This window comes from Staurois parvus, unplaced genomic scaffold (genome assembly GCF_062004578.1).
Source record: "Staurois parvus isolate SC_StPar_1 unplaced genomic scaffold, SC_StPar_1.0 ptg000897l, whole genome shotgun sequence".
Taxonomy (NCBI): Eukaryota; Metazoa; Chordata; class Amphibia; order Anura; family Ranidae; genus Staurois; species Staurois parvus.
Window position 1 is genome coordinate 25,622 of NW_028318693.1, and position 20,967 is coordinate 46,588.

A 20,967-nucleotide genomic window follows, 5' to 3' on the forward strand; every position below is an offset into this window, starting at 1 on the left:
AAAGTCCCAAGCTTTATAGGGGGCCCCTTTTCTTCACCTATTTTGAAAGTAGAAAATATTGTTTTTTTTTCAACTTTATTTTCAAATTTTTAATTTTGCTTATATCGCAAAAAAACCCCAAAAAACAGTGTTGATTTTAAGTTTAATGTCCGTACAGCATTGCATGGCTGCACAATTACCAGTTAAAATAGCGCAGTGCTGAATAGCAAAAAATTGGCCTGGCCATGAAGGCGGTAAAAATCTTCCTGAGCTCAAGTGGTTAATTGAATGGTTCCAGAATAAAATGTGATCATGTCAGTGTGCCTGGCAGGGGGAGGCGATGGGGATTTTGTTTTCCCAGATTGAGTAATTTGTAGCAGAGACTGTGTTTCAGGTGCTGCCAGGAAGACATTGTGCAACGTGCGTCCATCTCTATAAATCTCTGAGAGCGACGTATTGACAGTCACAGCCACCATCACTATGAGGGTCCCCATCACACTGTGCTCCCTCCTGTGCCTCCTCTACCTCTCCGATGCCTATCCGCTGTGAGTACCCTGTGTGAGTGTGTGTGCTATAGGAGTTTTTTATGGGGTGTCAGTACCAGATATGTGAACGCTTCCTGTGCTCTGTGTGTCATCTTTCACATACAGAGGAATTATTGGTGACTGTCGAAAGTTTTATTTATATATATATATTTTTTTTATTATTATTATTTATATATGTATTTATTTACACTATATATATCAGATTGCAATGACACAAGCAGCCGTGGCGAAAGGAAATTTGCAGTCGCTAAACTCCATATATATATTTGTTTTATTATTATTATTTTTTTTCATATATATATATATATATATATATATATATATATATATTTTATTATTATTATATCACACTATATATAGCAGCCGTGGAGAAAGGAAATTTGCAGTCGTTAAACTCCATATATATATATATTTTATATATATATATATATATATATATATATATATATATATATAAAAATTTTAATTATTATTATTTATATATATATATATATATATATATATATATATATATATATATATATATTTACACTATATTACACTATATATATCAGATTACAATGACACAAGCAGCCGTGGTGAAAGGAAATTTGCAGTCGCTAAACTCCTGATACAATTTGGTGTCAGTTTACTACAAACACCCAGTTTTTGGCACACAATCCTGATGCCTTAATTCCATCGAATGTTTGCGCAGCGGACCATACAGTATATCAAACGGCAATCATTTGGTTCAACGCCAATGGAAAACCTGCCACCGATGATCCCTTCTAATGACGAATGTTGCCTGCAGCTATGAAATTGGTCACTTCCTGTACTCTGTGTGTCATCTTTCACATACAGAGGAATTATTGGTGACTGTCGAAAGTATTTTATATATATATATATATATATATATTTTTTTTATTATTATTATTATTATTTATATATGTATTTATTTACACTATATATATCAGATTGCAATGACACAAGCAGCCGTGGCAAAAGGAAATTTGCAGTAGCTAAACTCCATATATAAATATTTTTTTTATTATTATTATTTTTATATATATATATATATATATATATATATTTTTTTTTTTTTTTTCATTATTATTATTATTAGATCACACTATAAATATCAGATTGCAATGACACAAGCAGCCGTGGAAATTTTCAGTCGCAAAACTCCATATATATATTTTTTTATTATTACTATATATATATATATATATATATATATATATATATATAAAATTATTATTAAACCACCCTCCCGTTTTCATGTGCACTCTGGAACACCCGCTCGGTCTGCAATAAGCTCACCTCTATTCACGACCTCTTCGTCTCCCGCTCCCTTAACCTTCTTGCACTCCCCGAAACCTGGCTCCAAGCAGCAGACTCTGCCTCCCCCGCAGCACTCTATGGAGGCCTCATCTTGACCCACTCACCCAGGCCCAGTGGTCGGAAAGGAGGCAGGGTTGGTCTACTTCTGTCACCACTGAGCACCTTCCAAGTCCTCCCTAACCCTCCCTCTCTATCCTTCTCTTCTTTTGAGACCCACTGCATCCGGCTATTCTCTCCAATCTCCCTTAGGAATGCAGTGATCTATCACCCTCCTGGACCCGTGTTCTGCTTTCTTGATGACTTCGCCGCCTGACTACCCTACTTTCTTTCCTCTGACCTACCCACTATCATCCTCGGAGACTTCAACATCCCTATTAAGGTCAATAACCCGGCTACATCCCAACTCCTCCACAAAACTTCTTCTTTTGAACTAGCACAGTGTATAAAGTCCTCCACTCACTCTGACGGGAATACCTTAGACCTTGTCTTCTCTCACCCCTGTACTCCCTATAACCTCACAAACACCCTCTTTCCCCTCTCTGATCACAACCTCATCACCTTCACAGTCTCCTAGTCCTCTAACACCTATCCCACCAAACAGCAGACAATTACCGGCAGAAATCTCCGAAACCTAAACCCGGCTCCCATCCACTCTGCAACTGACCAACGTTATGACTGCATCAACCCCCTGTCCTGCCCCAACCTTGCCACTGCTGTCTACAACAACTCACTTTCATCCGCTCTAGACTCGCTTGCTCCCCTAACAACTCGGAGCATCTGGCCCCGACCTCTACAACCTTGGCAGACTGACCACACCTGGAATCTCAAACGACACGGTCGCGCACTGGAGCGATTATGGTTTAAAACCAAACCCCACCAAGCGTTCACCCATTATAAATCTGCCTTCCTAACATACACTTCCTCCCTTCACGCTGCCAAACAAGCCTACTTTGTCACTCTCATCAATACCTTCTCTTCGAGTCCTTGTCGGCTCTTCTCTACCTTTAACTCTCTACTTTCTCCGCCCCCACCGCCACCCAGTGCCTCACTCACTGCCCACGAGATTGCAAACCACTTCCAAAACAAGATTGCTCAATACGTAGGGACATCACCACTACACAGACACCCACTCCACTTAGCATTCCTCATACCATACCTCCCTCAACACTTTCCTCCTTTGACCTTGCTACCACCAAAGAGGTCCTCAAGGTCTTCTCAGAAGCCCGCCTCACCACCTGCCCCCTGGATCCTGTCCCCTTACAACTCCTTCGGTCACCCTCCTCCTCCATCCTATGCTCCCTCACTCACATCTTCAATCTCTCCCTCTCTACAGGTGCCTTCCCCTCCCCTCTAAAGCATACGCACATCACTCCCATACTTAAAAAGTCCTCCCTGGACCCCACCAACCTAAACAACCTAAGACCCATCTCCTTGCTGCCATTTACCTCAAAACTCCTAGAACGCTTAGTCTACAATCACCTGAGCTCCCACCTCACTGACAACAACCTTCTTGACCCTTTAGTCTGGCTTTCGCCTTCTACACTTCACTGAAACTGCTCTACTAAAACTCACTAATGATCTACTAACTGCTAAAACCAATGGCCATTATTAAATACTCCTACTACTCGACCTCTCTGCAGCTTTTGACACTGTTGACAATCCCCTCCTCCTCAAAAAACTACACTCTCTTGGACTCAGAGACTCTGCTCTCTCCTGGTTCTCCTCCTATCTTACTCAGCGCTCCTTCAGTGTTACCTATAACGTTGCCTCCTCCTCTTCACTCCCTCTCTCTGTAGGGGTCCCTCAAGGTTCTGTCCTTGGACCCCTTCTCTTCTCCATCTACACCTCCTCCCTTGGTCACTTGATAAACTTCCATGGCTTCAAGTACCATCTCTATGCTGATGACATGCAAATCTATCTGTCTACCCTTCACCTCACCCCTTCAGTCTCCACTCGCATCACTAGCCTACTAAGTGACATATCGGCATGGATGTCACTCCACTTCCTCAAACTCAACTACTGCAAAACTGAGCTCTTAATATTCCCCCCAGCCCGTGTCCCCTCCACTGACTTCACCATAAATATCGATAACACAATCATCAGTCCCTCCCGTCATGCCAGGGTACTAGGTGTAAACCTAGAATCCCATCTGTCCTTTCAGCCCCAAATCCAATCGCTGACAAAATCTTGTAGACTTCACCTCCACAACATCTCCAAGATACACCCGTTCCTAACCCCAGAAACCACTAAGCTACTTATTCACTCCCTTGTTATATCTCGCCTCAACTATTGTAACTCCCTCCTCATTGGCCTACCTCATCGCAGGCTATCCTCTCTTCAGTCTATCATGAATGCTGCTGCCAGACTCATCCACCTTACTAACCATTCTGTATCTGCCACCCCTCTCTGCCAATCCCTCCACTGGTTCCCATTGCCCAACGGATAAAATTCAAAACACTAACAATGACATATAAAGCCATCCACAACACTGTCCCAACTTACATAACCGATCTTATCTCTAAATATCACCCAAACCGTACTCTCTGCTCCTCCTAAGACCTCCTACTCTCTAGCTCCCTTGTCTCCTCTTCCCATGCTCGTCTCTCCAGGGACGTCACCAGGTCTCCAGGGAGTCTCAAGACTTCTCCAGGGCGTCACACATCCTCTGGAACTTCCTACCCCAATCTATCAGACTATCACCTACTCTATTTACCTTTAGACGATCATTGAAAACCTCTCTCTTCAGGGAAGCCTATCCCACCCTCTGCTAATACTGGAATCCTCTACGTTTCCAACCACTCCATCCCCCACAGTTTTACTTATTGTACAATTCACCCCTCCCTCCTAGATTGTAAGCTCCCAGGATCAGGGCCCTCCTATCCCTCTTGTATTGAACTGTATTGTTGCTGTATTGTCTCTCTTTATATTGTAATGTGCTGAGCAAACTGTTGGCGCTATATAAATCCTGTATAATAATAATAATAATTTATATATATATTTATTTACACTATATACTGTATATCAGATTACAATGACACAAGCAGCCGTGGCGAAAGGAAATTTGCAGTCGCTAAACTCCTGATACATTTTGGTGTCAGTTTACTACAAACACCCAGTTTTTGGCACACAATCCTGTTTGTCTTAATTCCATCGAATGTTTGCGCAGCGGACCATACAGTATATCAAAAGGCGATCATTTGGTTCAACGCCAATGGAAAACCTGCCGCCAATGATCCCTTCTAATGACGAATGTTGCCTGAAGCTATGAAATCGGTCACTTTGCATTCTAGGAAATGTATTTTTAAAACAAGTGTATAGCTGTTCATACATTGAAATTGCACGTAAATACTTTCTGTGCTAATAGGGCGTAGTAGAACGACCTCCAGCTGTATTCTCTGCAATTCAAATGTGTGAATACTGAATATACCACATTATGGCCACTAGATGGTGCTGAGTATCATAGGAAATTAGTATGACCTCAGCACCATCTAGTGGCCATAATGCTGTACTTTCAGTGATTTTGTCTTACAGCATAATCTAAATTCTGCAATTTGTAGACAAAAATACAAGCAAACTAAAAAGAAAAAAAAACAAAAAACAAAAGAACATTCTTTTTTCTACTTTGACTAGTGTTAGTTTTTGAAAAAAAAAAAGTTTTACTGTACATAAAAAATGTCAATTTTACTCTATAATTTGATTTATTTACGATTCTCCCATGTCACTTAGTGGGTTCCCATGACGATTCTGTGAGCGCAATTCACACGTGGAAAAGTGTGTCGCGCATATGGCACAGCCCATTCACTTGAATGGGCTGCCCTATGGGGGTTTGTCGCTCCAAAGAAGCTCAGGGACCAAATTTTGGCTCTGATCCATGAGCGATTTTACATGTCACACCAATTCTGCCCACGATTCCAAAGAGCCCATGTGTGGGGCAGCACAGTGGCAAAATGGTTAGCACTTCCGCCTGACAACTCTAGGGTCATTGGTTCAAATACCAACCACGGCACCACCTGCCTGGAGTTTGCATGTTCTCCCTGTGCCTGCGTGGGTTTCCCCTGGGTACTCCGGCTTCCTCCCACACTCCAAAGACATGCTGGTAGGTGAATTGGATCCTGTCTAAATAGTCCCTAGTATGTGTATGTATGAATGTGAGTTAGGGACCTTAGATTGTACGCCCCTTGAGGGTTAGGGACTGATGTGAATGTACAATATGTATGTAAAGTGCTGTGTAAATTGATGGCGCTATATAAGTATCTGGTGTAAATGGGGCCAAATGTTATGATCCTGGTAAAAAGAATTGCAACTTTTTTTTTTTTTTACAAATTAAATAAAGGGTTTCCGTTTTTTTTAACCACTTGTCACCCCACCACAGTACATTTACTGCATCAGGCTGGCAGGTGCAGGCACAGCCAAGTATATACACATGACTGCCTTCTTCCAAGTCTGCGGGGGTGCATGCACGCCCCCTGCCAATCCATGCTGTGATTGGACACAGCTCACGTTTGGCAGCTGATTTCAGCCAATGATTTTGGCTGAAGTCAGCTGATCGGCTGTGTTCAATCACACACAGAGGTCTGTGTTTACAAGGCACAAAACTGTGTACAAGGAAAAACAATCTGGCTGTTTTTTTCTCCCTGCAAAGCAGGGAGAAAAAAACAGCCATATAGTAAAGTAAAAGCAACACATATTACACATTGTTAGGATTAACAATTAACCCCTTGGTTTCCCCTAGATGTTATCCCCGTCCCAGCCAGTGTCATTAGTACAGTGATAGAGTAGAGTATTAGCACTGATCACTGTATTATTGTCACTATTGGTGTCAGTAAGTCACTGCTATTACCAGTACAGTACCATAGCTGCATAAATTCCAGTATATATACCATAGTTTGTAGACACTATAACTATCACAAAAAAAACAATTAATTTCCACGTATTGTGATTTTCTTTTACCAAAGACGTAGCAAAATACAATTTGGTCTAAATTTATGATGAAATTTGATTTTATTAGATATGTTTTATAACAGAAAGTCCACTTGTTCCTCCTCCAAAGAGAACGGACCCTAGTCCTGATCCCCCAGGGCTCAAGACTCCTGACAGAAACTAGGGTTCTCTTGGTTCACCCGGCTAAAACCAGGCTGACCCCATTCTTCAGGGGACCTGCCAAAGCAAGGGTCCCCAAATACTAGTTGGGGCTCTCCTGAAGAGAGACCCTATGGGAGGAGAAGTCCGAGGGCCTACACCCTCTCAAGTGAGAGTTAAAGTGGTTTTAAACCCTTCCATATACCTATTAAAGTGACTGGACACAGGCGATACACAGAGATGTAACAAATCCTCCTATATAAGTTGTACCTGTTTATCTGAAGTCTTCTATTTTCTACAATGCAGAATTTATAAAGCTTGTCTCAGAGTTCAGAAAAAAAGAGGTGGAGAGTTGAAATTACACACTGCATAGTTCATTGAGGAGCTGTATGAGAGCTGATTGGAGGGAAGGGACACACCCCCTCCACACAGCTCACAGGAACAGAGATGAGGCTGTCAATCACAGGCTGTGTGCTGGAGATCCCTCCCCGTCACCGTTTTTCTCTTGGTGTCAGGAATACTCATCAGAAGTGATTTATGCTGATAGCAGAGGAAGGAGGCAGAAAACAAAAATGACACTTAGTGCTCTGGATTGAGACAAGCACACACTATAGAGAGATATGCTTTGTTCATATTTCATGTTTGAGGTTTACAACCACTTAACCGCCTCCTACTCGCTATATAAGGAAATAATGGGTGGGCGGCGGTTCTCTCGTTCTGGGAGGACATTATATGACGTCCTCCCACTCTAACTGCGCATGCGCGGGGCAGCGATCGGTGGTGCTCTGTGTCCCTGGGATACAGCGGATCACCAATCACAGTAAAGAGCTGATGACACAGGCTCTGTCCTGTGATCAGCTGTGTCCAATCACAGCTGATTGCATGTAAACATTGAAATGCCGGTTATCGGCAGTCCTCTCCTCACGCTGACAGCACGTGAGGAGAGGAGAGCCTGTAAGTGGCATTCCTCAGAGGGGACATCTACACTGATCATCAGGGCACTGATCATCAGTGTCCTGATGATCAGTGTAGCCCCATCAGTGCCACCTGTCAGTGCCCATCAATGCCACATACCAGTGCCCATCAGAGCTGCCTTTCAGTGCCAACTATTAGTGCCAGTCAGTGATGCCTATCAGTGCCGCCAATCAGTGCCCATCAGTGCTGCCCAGGGGCGGACTGACCATTTGGAAACTCGGGCACTGCCCAATGGCCCGAGTTCAGCAGGGGGCCTCATGAGATGCCCCTAGTACCTTTTTCATAGGCTTTTTTAGGTTTGGGCAAGGACACAGGGGCCCCATGATCCCCTATTGCCCGGGGGCCCCATGAGTTGTCAGTCCACCCCTTGTGCTGCCTATCAGTGCCATATGTGAGTGCTGCCTATCAGTGCCATATGTGATGCCTGTCAATGCTCACCAGTGATGCCTATCAATGCCCATCAGTGCCGCCTGTCAGTGCCCATCACTGCAGCCTCATTAGCGCACATTAGTGAAGCAGAAAAAGTACTTAATTACAACATTTTTTAACAGAAACTAAGAACAAGCTTTTTTTTTTCAAAATTTTCAGTCTTTTTTTAGTTTGTTTAGCAAAAAATAAAAACCCCAGTGGTGACTAAATACCACCAAAATAAAGCTCTCTCTGTTTCAAAAAATGGATACAAATTTATTTTGGGTACAATGTTGTATGACCGCGCAATTGTCATTCAAAGTGTGACAGCGCTGAAAGCTGAAAATTGGCCTGGGCAGGAAGGCGGTAAAAGTGCCTGGTAGGCAAGGGGTTAAAATGCATCGTGCTGTGCAAAAAGTGCAAAATAATTGAAAAAGGGGAAAGGAATAAAAGGAAAGTGCTTCAGTGCCAATATGAAATACAAAGACAACCTACATATATACAATCATGAATGTTTTGTGGATGTGTGTAGGACATCTAGTGTCCGCAACTGGAATTACACCTCTACCAAGTACAGCTGCATACAGCTGTTCACTTTTTTCCTTTTTTTTTTATTTTTTTTTTTATTTTTTAAATAGAGTGTAACAGAAGGATTAGAATGCCTGATGATTTCTAACTGATACATGGGGCTCCCTTAGGGTGCATTCACACTATAGTGTTTCATGAATGCATAAAAAAATGCCAGATTTTGCGTGCTCTCATTAAACATGCAAAAAATGTGCATCAAGCATGTGGTGCCATTTATTGTCAATGGAACCGGAAACTCTGCTTGCCATGTTACTTTTCCATGCATAGGGTAGTCTATCAAAATCAATGGAATTCCCTATTTGCACATATCTACGGCACTATTGAAGCACGGTACAATCATGACCCAACCATAATATCACCTTCTGTGCTTCATTCCAGATTAAAAGGCCGGCACAATGACACGGGAACCAACCTGTTCTCTTCTCCTGACCCCAACTACAATGCCACAGGTAAGTCCCCCCATCTCTACACCAGGAAGGTAGGTGTAATTTTCAGGGTCATCATTGGGTGATTTTGCTGTATGTTTGCTGTACATGAATTGCCTTCACCTTAGACCAGCAGGGTGGCTCAGTAGCCAATTTTGGCCATACATGTTCCAATGTGATCATTCGATGAATTGATCATGTTTGTATTGTAGCTGAATCCAGCAATTATTAGCTACCAATTTTCACTATCCATTGGATCATCATTATCTGCAGGAAGGATTCAGAGATGAACACGGTCAGATTGCTTTGGAAAATTCTGAGCATTTTTCTCCCATGGTGTAACATTTTGCTTGATCCAAAAAGATTGCCTGATGTGTTCCTTTATCAATCTAAACACTTCAAGGTCTATGTATATAAAGACTCCCTGTACAAATGTGACAAACATTCACACAGAGCCACCGAAAATCATCATATTTTGCATATTGTAAGCGCCATCTAGTGGTCATAATGTGGTATTTTTATGAAGCACCTTAATCAGGAAAAATACCACATTAGAGCCACTAGATGGAGATTATGACCATAGCAAATAATCATAATACACAAAATACGCAGTTTTTGGGGGCTGTGAGAATGTTTGTTGCATTTGTACAGCGAGTTTATATATACATAGACCTTGAAGTGTTTCGGTTTGATACCAGAACACATCAGGCAATCATTTTGGAAAAGTCGATGGATGGATATGTAGCCAGGTTATCACTCTTGCCTTACAGCACTGAGATAATGGGTTTTAGACATTCCCTCCTAGATTGTAAGCTCGAAAGAGCAGGGCCCTCGATCCCCTCATGTTTTGCATTGTATTGGTATTGTTCTGTCACATGTTCTGTCCCCCTTTGTAATGTACAGCGCTGAGCGAACTATTGGCGCTTTATAAATACTGTATAATAATAATAATAATTTACAGCAAAGTGGCTAAGTGGTTAGCACTTCCGCCCAGCAGCCCTCAGGTCGTCGGCTTGAATGCCAGCCATGGTACTAACTGCATGGAGTTTGAATGTTCTCACTGTGGCTGTGTCGGTTGCCTCCCACACTCCAAAGACATGCTGGTAGGTGAATTGGCTCCTGTCTAAATTGTCCTTAGTATGTGTATGTATGAATGTGAGTTAGGGACCTTAGATTGTACACCCCTTGAGGGTTAGGGACTGATGTGAGCATACAATATAAACTGTAAAGCGCTGCTGTATATAAGTACCTGGAATAAATAAAATAAAATCTACATGGAGTTTGTAGTGCCTCCCAATGTTTGTCGGTTTCCTGCCTGAAACATTCCAATAGGTTTACTGGCATCTGACCAATTTGGTTCCACTTTGTCTATGAGCTTTTTCAAGGGGTTCAGCTGGGTGCAGCCTTCTCTGTACTGCGCTATGGCTTAGGTTGGTGCTATATAAATTTGGGTAATAAATATGTTGCGGCTGTGGGTCCTCCTGGTCAACATCACATGTGCTATTACATTCTGTCAGTATGTGGCGCTCTTCACTGGTGAAAAGCCGGTTGGACCATTCGGGGTTCGCGGGAAGATCATTGTTACATTGTGGTTACATTGTATGTTAGGCCTCACTGACAGCTCTCTGTGTCCTCCTCTAGGTTTGGCTGACCGTTGCACAGATGAAGGATTTGACGCCATGGCTCTGGATGATAAAGGAACCATGTATTATTTCAGAGGTAAACCACCACCACCCGTCAATGTGCCAACTAAGGATCTGTGTGGTACAATGGAGGGCTAAGAAAGCACAATGCAAGGAGCAGCATGGGGCATCTCAGAGCTGCCAATCAGATCAGCTGATTCCATTTAGCATCCTTGCTGAAAGACTGTTTAGCTATTGATATAAAATGGAGATACATATATATATATATACACTGCTCAAAAAAATTAAAGGAACACTTTTCAACCAGAGTCTAGCACCAAGTCAATGAAACTCCTGGCATATTGATCTGGTCAGGTAAGTAGCAGAGGGGGTTGTTAATCAGTTTCAGCTGCTTTGGTGATAATGAAATTAACAACAGGTGCACTAGATGGGCAACAGTGAGATGACCCCCAAAACAGGAATAGTTTTACAGGTGGAGGCCACTGATATTTTTTCCCTACTCATCTTTTCTGACTGTTTTTCACTAGTTTTGCATTTGGCTAGGGTCAGTGTCACTACTGGTAGCATGAGGCCATACCTGGACCCTACAGAGGTTGCTCATGCAGTCCAACTCCTCCAGGATGGCACATCAATACGTGTCATTGCCAGACGGTTTGCTGTGTCTCCCAGCACAGTCTCAAGAGCATGGAGGAGATTCCAGGAGACAGGCAGTTCCTCTAGGAGAGCTGGACTGGGCTGTAGAAGGTCCTTAACCCATCAGCAGGACCGGTATCTGCTCCTTTGTGCAAGTAGGACCAGGATGAGCACTGCCAGAGCCCTACAAAATGACCTCCAGCAGGCCACTGGTGTGAATGTCTCTGACTAAACAATCAGAAACAGACTTCATGAGGGTGGCCTGAGGGCCCGACGTCCTCTAGTGGGCCCTGTGCTCGCTGCCCGGCACCATAGAGTTCGATTGGCATTTGCCATTGAACACCAGAATTGGCAGGTCCACCACTGGCACCCTGTGCTTCTCACAGATGAGAGCAGGTTCACACTGAGCACATGTGAGAGATGTGAAAGGGTCTGGAGAAGCCGTGGAGAACGTTCTGCTGCCTGTAACATCTTTCAGCATGACTGTTTTGGTGGTGGGTCAGTGATGGTCTGGGGAGGTATATCCATGGAGGGACACACTGACCTCTACAGGCTAGACAATGGCACCCTGACTGCCATTAGGTATCGGGATGAAATCGTTGGACCCATTGTCAGACCCTACGCTGGTGCAGGGGGTCCTGGGTTCCTCCTGGTGCAGGACAATGCCCGGCCTCATGTTGGAGGAGTATGCAGGCAGTTCCTGGAGGATGCAAGAATTGATAACACTGAATGGCCCCCACACTCACCTGACCTAAATCCAATAGAAGACCTCTGTGATATCATGTTTCGGTCCATCCGACGCCACCAGGTTGAACCTCAGACTGTCCAGGAGCTCAGTGATGCCCTGGTCCAGATCTGGGATGAAATCCCCCAAGACACCATCCGTGATCTCATTAGGAGCAGGCCCCGATGTTGTCAGCCATACATACAAGCACATGGGGGCCGTACAAACTACTGAGGACCATTCTGAGTTGCTGCAATGACATTTCAGCGAAATGGACTCGCCTGCTGCATCATTTTTTCACTTTTATTTTCGGGGTGTCTTTGAATTCAGTCCTCTGTGGGTTGGTAATGTTCATTTCCATCAAACAATGGGACATCTTGACATTCCTAACACATTACCCCGTCCATATCAGTATAGAGATCCAGCAGGAGATTCTTCCCCATTGAGATCTGATGTGTTTTCAAATTGTTACTTTCATTTTTTTGAGCAGTGTATATATATTATACCTTGAGGATTGTGGATTGGTGTGACATGCCTATTTTCCCACAGGTGACTATGTGTGGTTGGGATTCCAGGGCCCCGCACGCCGGATAAACGAGACCTGGCAGGGTCTGATGGGACCTATAGATGCCGCAGTTCGCAACCACAACCAAGAACACCCGCTAAAGCACCAAAGGATCTATCTGTTTAAGGTGAGCTCCAAACTACGCTCCATACTGCCTGCATTCTACTGCACTCACCCCAGAGCTCCTCCCTACCCCTACACAGGGTCGGTGCTACCACTAGGCAAACTAGGCAGCTGTCTAGGTCGCAGCCATAACCAGGGCCACCGATGGGGCTGTACAGCCGGCCCTGCTGTAACATTAGTTATATTTTCCCTGGACCCCATTAGTTCACCGGAGGGACCCAAGAGGTGAGGAGCAGAAAGGGATTCTTTTTTTTTTATTTCAGGCGCAGGCAGCTAAAGCTGCATTGAGTTTTGAAATGCCGATCAGTGGAGGCCGGCCGTGGCTGCTCACAGCCAGGGGCAGACTGACAACTCATGGGGCCCCGGGCAATAGGGGATCATGGGGCCCCTGTGCCCTTGCCCAAACTCAAAAAAGCCTATGAAAAAGGTACCAGGGGCATCTCATGGGACCCCCTACTGACCCCGGGCCCTCGGGCAGTGCCTGAGTTTCCAAATGGTCAGTCCGCCCCTGCTCACAGCATTTCACTGGCGATGTGATTATCCCCTCCACCACTGAGGAGGGCAGAAGATTCTTGAGGGGAGTACTGAGGCAGGTGATGTTTGCAGGAAGCTATGTACAGCACCTTGCTGACCCCCCCACCAGTCATGATCTGCCTGCACCATATAGACAAGCACCGAGACCCAGTGATGACATCACTGGGTCCAAAAAAAGATATGTAATGAAAATGGAAAGTTTTTTTTTTTTTTAAAAGCTTTATCAGCAGGCTGACGAGAAGGAAGGGGAGGAATCAGGGAAGGTAAAATAAAAGCAGATTAAACCAGAGCTTTCAGGACAAGCAGAGACAGTGAATCTGTTCAGCGCGAACAGAGACAGAAATAAAAAGCTGACAGGGGTTCTTACCCTTCCACACACCATTGGAGGTTTGTGGTACAGTTCAGCCCCTACTTTCACTGGAGACTTCTTTTATTAGAAGGTGTTGGGATCAGGGGCGGACTGACAACTCATGGGGCCCCCGGGCAATAGGGGATCATAGGGCCCCTGTGTCCTTGCCCAAACTCAAAAAAGCCTATGAAAAAGGTACCAGGGGCATCTCATGGGGCCCCCTACTGACCCCGAGCCCTCGGGCAGTGCCTGAGTTTCCAAATGGTCAGTCCTCCCCTGGTTGGGATATTATGGAGATGTCACACATTCTAACCTCTTTCTAAAGTCGGTGCTCCTCTCGGTGTCTTGCAGGGCTCCAAGGTTTGGAGTTATTTTGAAGGGAATCTAGTGGCCGGCTTTCCGCGTCTCATTAGTCAGGAGTTTCCAGGAATTCCAGATCATCTGAATGCTGCTGTGGAATGTCACAAAGGGGAATGCAGGCAGGACAGCATCTTATTCTTCAAAGGTGAGAATGATTCTGTGGGGAGGTTGGGGATTTTTAAAGCGTATCTAAACCCAACAGTAAAAATGTGATATATGACAGCTTACAGTCCTTAGATGTGGTGGCTGATAGGATCAAATCCTGTGTGTGGCCCAACCTGTCCTCCATTATTATCACCACCAGGCCCGGGAGAAATAAAGCTCCGACACCGAAGTGTAAAAGTTAAATCTCTGAAAGTTGAATCCATGACAAGAACTGTTATACAGATCTCGGTGGGCGTGGCTTAATTTTAGGATGACCAATGAAACATCCCACTAGAAACTAAACTCAGGAAACGAGAGAGAAGTTCCAAGCAAAACTCAAAACCATAACTAACCGTTTACACGTCTAGCAATGGAGGCATGATACAAAACGGATGCCAGTTAAATAAGACATATTTCCTTACAGTGGCTGCTTTTGCTTCCTTTTACCCCCTTTATTTTCACTTGGTGATCCTGCCAGTAACACACTTCCTGTCCTAGGGTGACAACACTTACTGTACTGTTTCTGTGCAGGAGAAGCACTGTCACCCTAGGACAGGAAGTATGTCGGGACTACCAAATATCTCCCTCTCTCCTCATCCCATGACAGATACACTATATTGCCAAAATTATTGCTCCTCCTGCCTTTACACACACATGAACTTTAATGGCCTCCCAGTCTTAGTCCGTAGGGTTCAATATTGAGTTGGCCCCGCCCTTTGCAGCTATAACAGTTTCAACTCTTCTGGGAAGGCCGTCCACAAGGTTTAGGAGGGTGTCTATGGGAAGGTTGGACCATTCTTCCAGAAGCACATTTGTCAGGTCAGGCACTGATGTCGGGGGAGGAGGCCTGGCTCACAGTCTCCGCTCGAATTCATCCCAAAGGTGTTCTATGGGGTTGAGGTCAGGACTCTGTGCAGGTCAGTCAAGTTCCTCCACCCCAAACTGGCTCCTCCATGTCTTTATGGACCTTGATTTGTACACTGGTGCGCAGTCATGTTGGAACAGGAAAGAGCCATCCCCAAACTGTTCCCACAAAGTTGGGAGCATAAAATTGTCCAAAATGTCTTGGTATACTGACACCTTAAAGGTTCCCTTCACTGGAACTAGGGGGCCAAGCCAAACCCCTGAAAAACAACCCCACACCATAATCCCCCCTCCACCAAACTTTACACTTGGTACAATGCAGTCAGGAAACTAACTTTCTCCTGGCAACTGCCAAACCCAGACACGTTCATCGAAATGCCAGACAGAGAAGCATGATTGGTCACTCCAGAGAACAGGTCTCCACTGCTCTAGAGTCCAGTGGCGGCGTGCTTTACACCACTGCATCCAACGCTTTGCATTGCACTTGGTGATGTAAGGCTTGGATGCAGCTGCTCAGCCATGGAAACCCATTCCATGAAGCTCTCTACACACTGTTGTTGGGCTCATCTGAAGGCCACACCAAGTTTGGAGATCTTTAGCTATTGACTCTGCAGACAGTTGGTGACTTCTGCACACTGTGCGCTTCAGCATGCGCTGACCCCGCTCTGTCATCTGATGTGGCCTACCACTTGGTGGCTGAGTGGCTGTTGTTCCCAGTTGCTTCCACTTTGTTATAATCCCACTAACAGTTGAGCGTGGAATATTTAGTAGCCAGGAAATGTCACGGATGGACTTATTGCACAGGTGGCCACCTATCACGGGACCACGCTTGGTGTCACTGAGCTCCTGAGAGCAACCCATTCTTTCACCAATGTCTGTAGAAGCAGTCTGCATGCCTAAGTGATGATTTTATACACCTGTGGCCATGGAGGGGATTGGAGCACCTGAATACAATGATTTGGAGGACTGACCCACTACTTTTGGCAATATAGTGTACCAGTGAGCAGGGATTTTTTTCAGAGGGAACCTAAGGTTCCGGCACGCAGTTTCGGCACTTCCATCACTGAATGTATGTAATAGTAAGGGGTGCTGGGGTGCATTGGAAGATCTATTGATGCTGGCTACTAGGGGATCTGTTGCCATTGGGGGATCTATTGTTGCTGAAGGGGTATATTTTGCTGCTGGTGGGGGTCTATTGTTGCTGGAGGGATCTACTGTTGAAGAAGGATGGGGTCTACTGATGCTGGCTGCGGGGAGCTGTATTGTTTTGGAAGAGGTCTATCATTGCTGGGGGGGGGTATATTGTTGTGGGGAGATTTATTGTTTCGGGCTGCAGGGAATCTATTCCACTGTTGTTTTGTTAGCACATTCCATACAAGTTACTGTACTTAGCACCACAGAATGATATTCGGTTCTGTATTTTCCAAAGAGGCCATACCGGGAGGTGGGTAGGGGGTGGAACCGAGGGACAGTGCTCAAAGGTGGGTAGGGGGTGGAGACAAGGGGTGATTCAGAAGGGGTGGAGGATACCTGCACCTATTCTCTGAGAAAAAAAAGCCCTGCCAGTGAGCAATGAAATTCCATCTCTGATCTACATTCTGCCATTAATTTGCTGTACATGGCTATCCCACAAATGCATATGGTACCAATATCCTGGTTTTCTGAACAGCCCTGAATCTGGTTCCATGAAATTGCTGTAGTGTGTTCCCTGGTCCCCAATGTTAGACTGACAGCTATAAACCTACTAAGTGACATATCGGCATGGATGTCACTCCACTTCCTCAAACTCAATCTCTCCAAAACTGAGCTCCTAGTATTCCCTCCAGCCCGTGCCCCCCCCCCCCCCCCCGACTTCTCCATCAAGATCAATACTACAACCATCAGTTCCTCCCCTCACGCCAGGGTACTAGGTGTAATCCTAGACTCCCATCTGTCCTTTCACCCCCAAATCCAATCACTGTCCAAATCTTGTAGACTTCACCTCCGCAACATCTCCAAGATACGCCCGTTCTTAACCAACCAAACTACTAAGCAACTTATTCACTCCCTTGTTATATCTCACCTTGACTATTGTAACTCCCTCCTCATTGGCCGACCTCATCGCAGGCTATCCCCTCTTCAGTCTATCATGAATGCTGCTGCCAGACTCATCCACCTTACTAACCGTCCTGTATCTGCCACCCCTCTCTGCCAATCCCTCCACTGGCCTCCACTCAGTGTCCTCCACCCCTCTCTGCCAATTCTTCCACTCAGTGTCCTCCACCCCTCTCTGCCAATCCTTCCACTCAGTGTCCTCCACCCTTCTCTGCCAATCCTTCTACTGGCCTCCACTCAGTGTCCTCCAACCCTCTCTGCCAATCCCTCCACTGGCCTCCACTCAGTGTCCTCCACCCCTCTCTGCCAATTCCTCCACTGGCCTCCACTCAGTGTCCTCCACCCCTCTCTGCCAATCCCTCCACTGGCCTCCACTCAGTGTCCTCCACCCCCCCTCTGCCAATTCCTCCACTGGCCTCCACTCAGTGTCCTCCACCCCTCTCTGCCAATCCCTCCACTGGCTTCCCGTTGCCCAACGGATAAAATTCAAAACATTAACAATAACATATAAAACCATTTATAACTCTGCCCCAAATTACATCACCGATCTTGTCTCCAAATATCACCCAAATCGTACTCTCCGCTCCTCGCAAGACCTCCTGCTCTCTAGCTCCCTTGTCTCCTCCTCCCATGCTTATCTCCAGCACTTCTCCAGAGCCTCCCCCATCCTCTGGAACTCTCTACCCAAATTTATCGGACTATTGCCTACTCTGCTCACTTTTAGGCGATCTCTGAAAACCTATCTCTTCAGGGAAGCCTATCCTGCCCTCAGCTGATACTGGAATCTTCTACTCTTCCAACCAGTCCATCCCCCACAGTTACTACCTTTTGTACCACTAGCACCTCCCTCCTAGATTGTAAGCTCCCAGGAGCAGGGCCCTCCTATCCCTCTTGTATTGATCTGTATTGTTGCTGTATTGTCTCCCGTTATATTGTAAAGCACTGAGCAAACTGTTGGCGCTATATAAATCCTGTATAATAATAATATAAAGCCCTAAATGTCTGTTGTTGCTGCTGCCACTCCTCCCTCACTCTCCCAGCCTAAGCTCTGCTGTGCTGCATGTTACTGGAGGCAGCTATGAATAAGGTTTCAGGTAGAAATACAAGTTGTATGTAAATAAATACATCAAATAATATTTTTTGTTATTATTATTATTAATAATAATAATAATAATAATAATAACATAACTAGTCTGTAAAAATATCCTGGGTAAAATAGGAGACTCCAGTTGCTGGACTCCTGAAAATGCAAGAGATTCCTTGCTATCTCTGGCCTGAAGAGTCAGGCAATCCAAATGTGTAAGTTTTAAAATAAAAATTAAAATAAACAATCCAAACCCAATACACCATATTTAACCAGCTGACGATTCCTTGTGTGTCTCAGAGACTCTGTTAAGATCTTTGTGCTGAGTTCTCAGGTCTGTAAACCTGCTGAGCCCATTATGAGGGGTTATTATGAGGGGTTCCCACCATCCTTGCGCTGAGTTCCTGGGTCTTTACACCTGCTGTACCCATTAGGAGCGGTTCCCACAATCCTTGCACTGAGTTCCTGGGTCTGTACACCTGCTGTGCCCATTATGAGGGGTTCCCACCATCACTATACTGAGTTCCCAATCTGCACACCCGCTGTGCCCATTTTGAGGGGTTCCCTCCATCCCTGTGCTGAGTTCCTGGGTTTGTACACATGCTCTGTCTATTATGAGTGGTTCCCACCATCCCTGTGCTGAGTTTACAGGTCTGTACACCTGTTGTGGCCATTATGAGGGGTTTCCAACATACCTACACTCAGTTCCCAGGTCTGTACGCTTGCTGTGGCCATTATGAGGGGTTCCCACTCTCCCTGTCATAATTTGGAGAACACAAAAAGGTGGGAGGAGATACCCAAAACTCCCAGATAGACAAGGAATTGTCTTGGGTACTCGGGAATTATGGCTTCTGGGAGTGTCCAAGACCTATAAGAAGATGGGGAGATTTAGCCCAGTGGGCTCCTCCTAAAACTAATATCCATTTTTGGGTGAACAAACGTTTTGTGTAGTCAACTTTAAATATTATTTGTCCCACTTTAGTCAGTTTCCTACTCCGCAATGGGATTGTGTATATTTATCAGTGTCAGGAGTGTTGGTGACACGCTCTCTTGTCTCTTGCCCAGATGACAAGGTCTATGTATACAGCCCTCAGGAGGACCCGGCACTGAAGCAGAAGACCTGGACCAATCTGGGACCTTGTACGGCGGCTGTCAGATGGATGGAGAAATATTACTGCTTCAATGGCATCAACTTCACCAGATTTGACCCAGTGACCGGAGAGCGGCTATCTCCCCGACCACTGGACACCCGAGACTATTTTGTGCGGTGCCCTGGCAGAGGTAAGATAGAGGGGAGATCAAGGGGATCCAACTGAATCTCGTTTAAATTTGTCCTTTTCTTTAATGCTAGGCTCTCTATGAACCAGCTCTGAATAATACAGCTCTATCTGCTGCTAGAGTAGGCAGACTGTACAGAGAGTGATGATCCCCAACAAGATGGCACCTCTCACCTCTTGCCTGTTTCTCTTCCCCCAGGACATGCAGATGCTGCTCGGCAGAACACTACCCATATGTCCATCCTTAATCGCTGCAGCAATCGTCCGTTTGAAGCTTTCAGCTCAGATGACAAGTCCAGAACCTACGCCTTCCGAAGTAAGATCTTTCTTACCTGTGCTGGTTGTCAGTAGATCATGAGATACTCTGTCCTGGGTCACTAGAGGTCTCCTGTCTGAGTGGGAGTACATTACTCATGGTATCTAGCTCTGAACATACGTAAGAAGTCTCCTGTCCTGCGTGGTTGTAGATTAATCAAGGTCTTCTGTCCTGAGTGGGATTAGACCACTTAGTGGGAGTAGATCACTAAAGGTCTTCTCTCCTTAGTCAGTGTAGATCACCAGAGTTCTCCTGTCTTTAGTGGGAATAGATCACTAGGGGTCTTCTCTCCTTAGTAGGGATATAGTAGATTCCTGTTGTTAGTGGGTGTAGATCACTAGAGGTCTCCTGTCCTTAGTGGGTATAGATCGCTAGAGGTTTCCTGTCCTTAGTGGGTGTAGATTACTAGAGGTCTCCTGTCCTTAGTGGGCATAGATCACTAGAGGTTTCCTGTTCTTAGTGGATGTAATCACTAGAGGTCTCCTTTCCCTAGTGGATGTAGAACACTAGAGGTCTCCTATCCTTAGTGGGTGTAGATCACTAGAGGTTTCCTGTCCTTAGTGGGCCAAGTTCACTAGAGGTCTCCTGTCCTTAGTGGGCCTAGATCACTAGAGGTCTCCTGTACTTAGTGGGTGTAGATAAATAGAGGTCTCCTGTTCTTAGTGGGTTTAGATAACTAGAGGTCTCCTGTCCTTAGTGAGCATAGATCACTAGAGGTTTCCTGTTCTTAGTGGATGTAATCACTAGAGGTCTCCTTTCCTTAGTGGATGTAGAACACTAGAGGTCTTCTGTCCTTAGTGGGTGTAGATCACTAGAGGTCTCCTGTCCTTAGTGGGCCTAGATCACTAGAGGTCTCCTGTCCTTAGTGGGCCTAGATCACTAGAGGTCTCCTGTACTTAGTGGGTGTAGATAACTAGAGGTCTCCTGTCCTTAGT

At 45.2% G+C, this 20,967-nt stretch overlaps 1 protein-coding gene across 1 annotated transcript in view; it reads left to right on the top strand.

Moving 5' to 3' along the window:
* Positions 1-378: 378 nt before the first annotated feature.
* The window catches only part of HPX (hemopexin), a 31,628-nt gene continuing 11,039 nt past the window's right edge, over positions 379-20,967 (top strand). Inside the window, exons 1-7 of the mRNA XM_089656303.1 lie at positions 379-524; positions 9,276-9,346; positions 10,964-11,041; positions 12,872-13,014; positions 14,245-14,398; positions 19,505-19,720; positions 19,916-20,032. Coding sequence (XP_089512429.1) covers positions 460-524; positions 9,276-9,346; positions 10,964-11,041; positions 12,872-13,014; positions 14,245-14,398; positions 19,505-19,720; positions 19,916-20,032 — 844 coding nt within the window. The 5' untranslated portion in view covers positions 379-459. The remainder of the gene's footprint in view (positions 525-9,275; positions 9,347-10,963; positions 11,042-12,871; positions 13,015-14,244; positions 14,399-19,504; positions 19,721-19,915; positions 20,033-20,967) is intronic.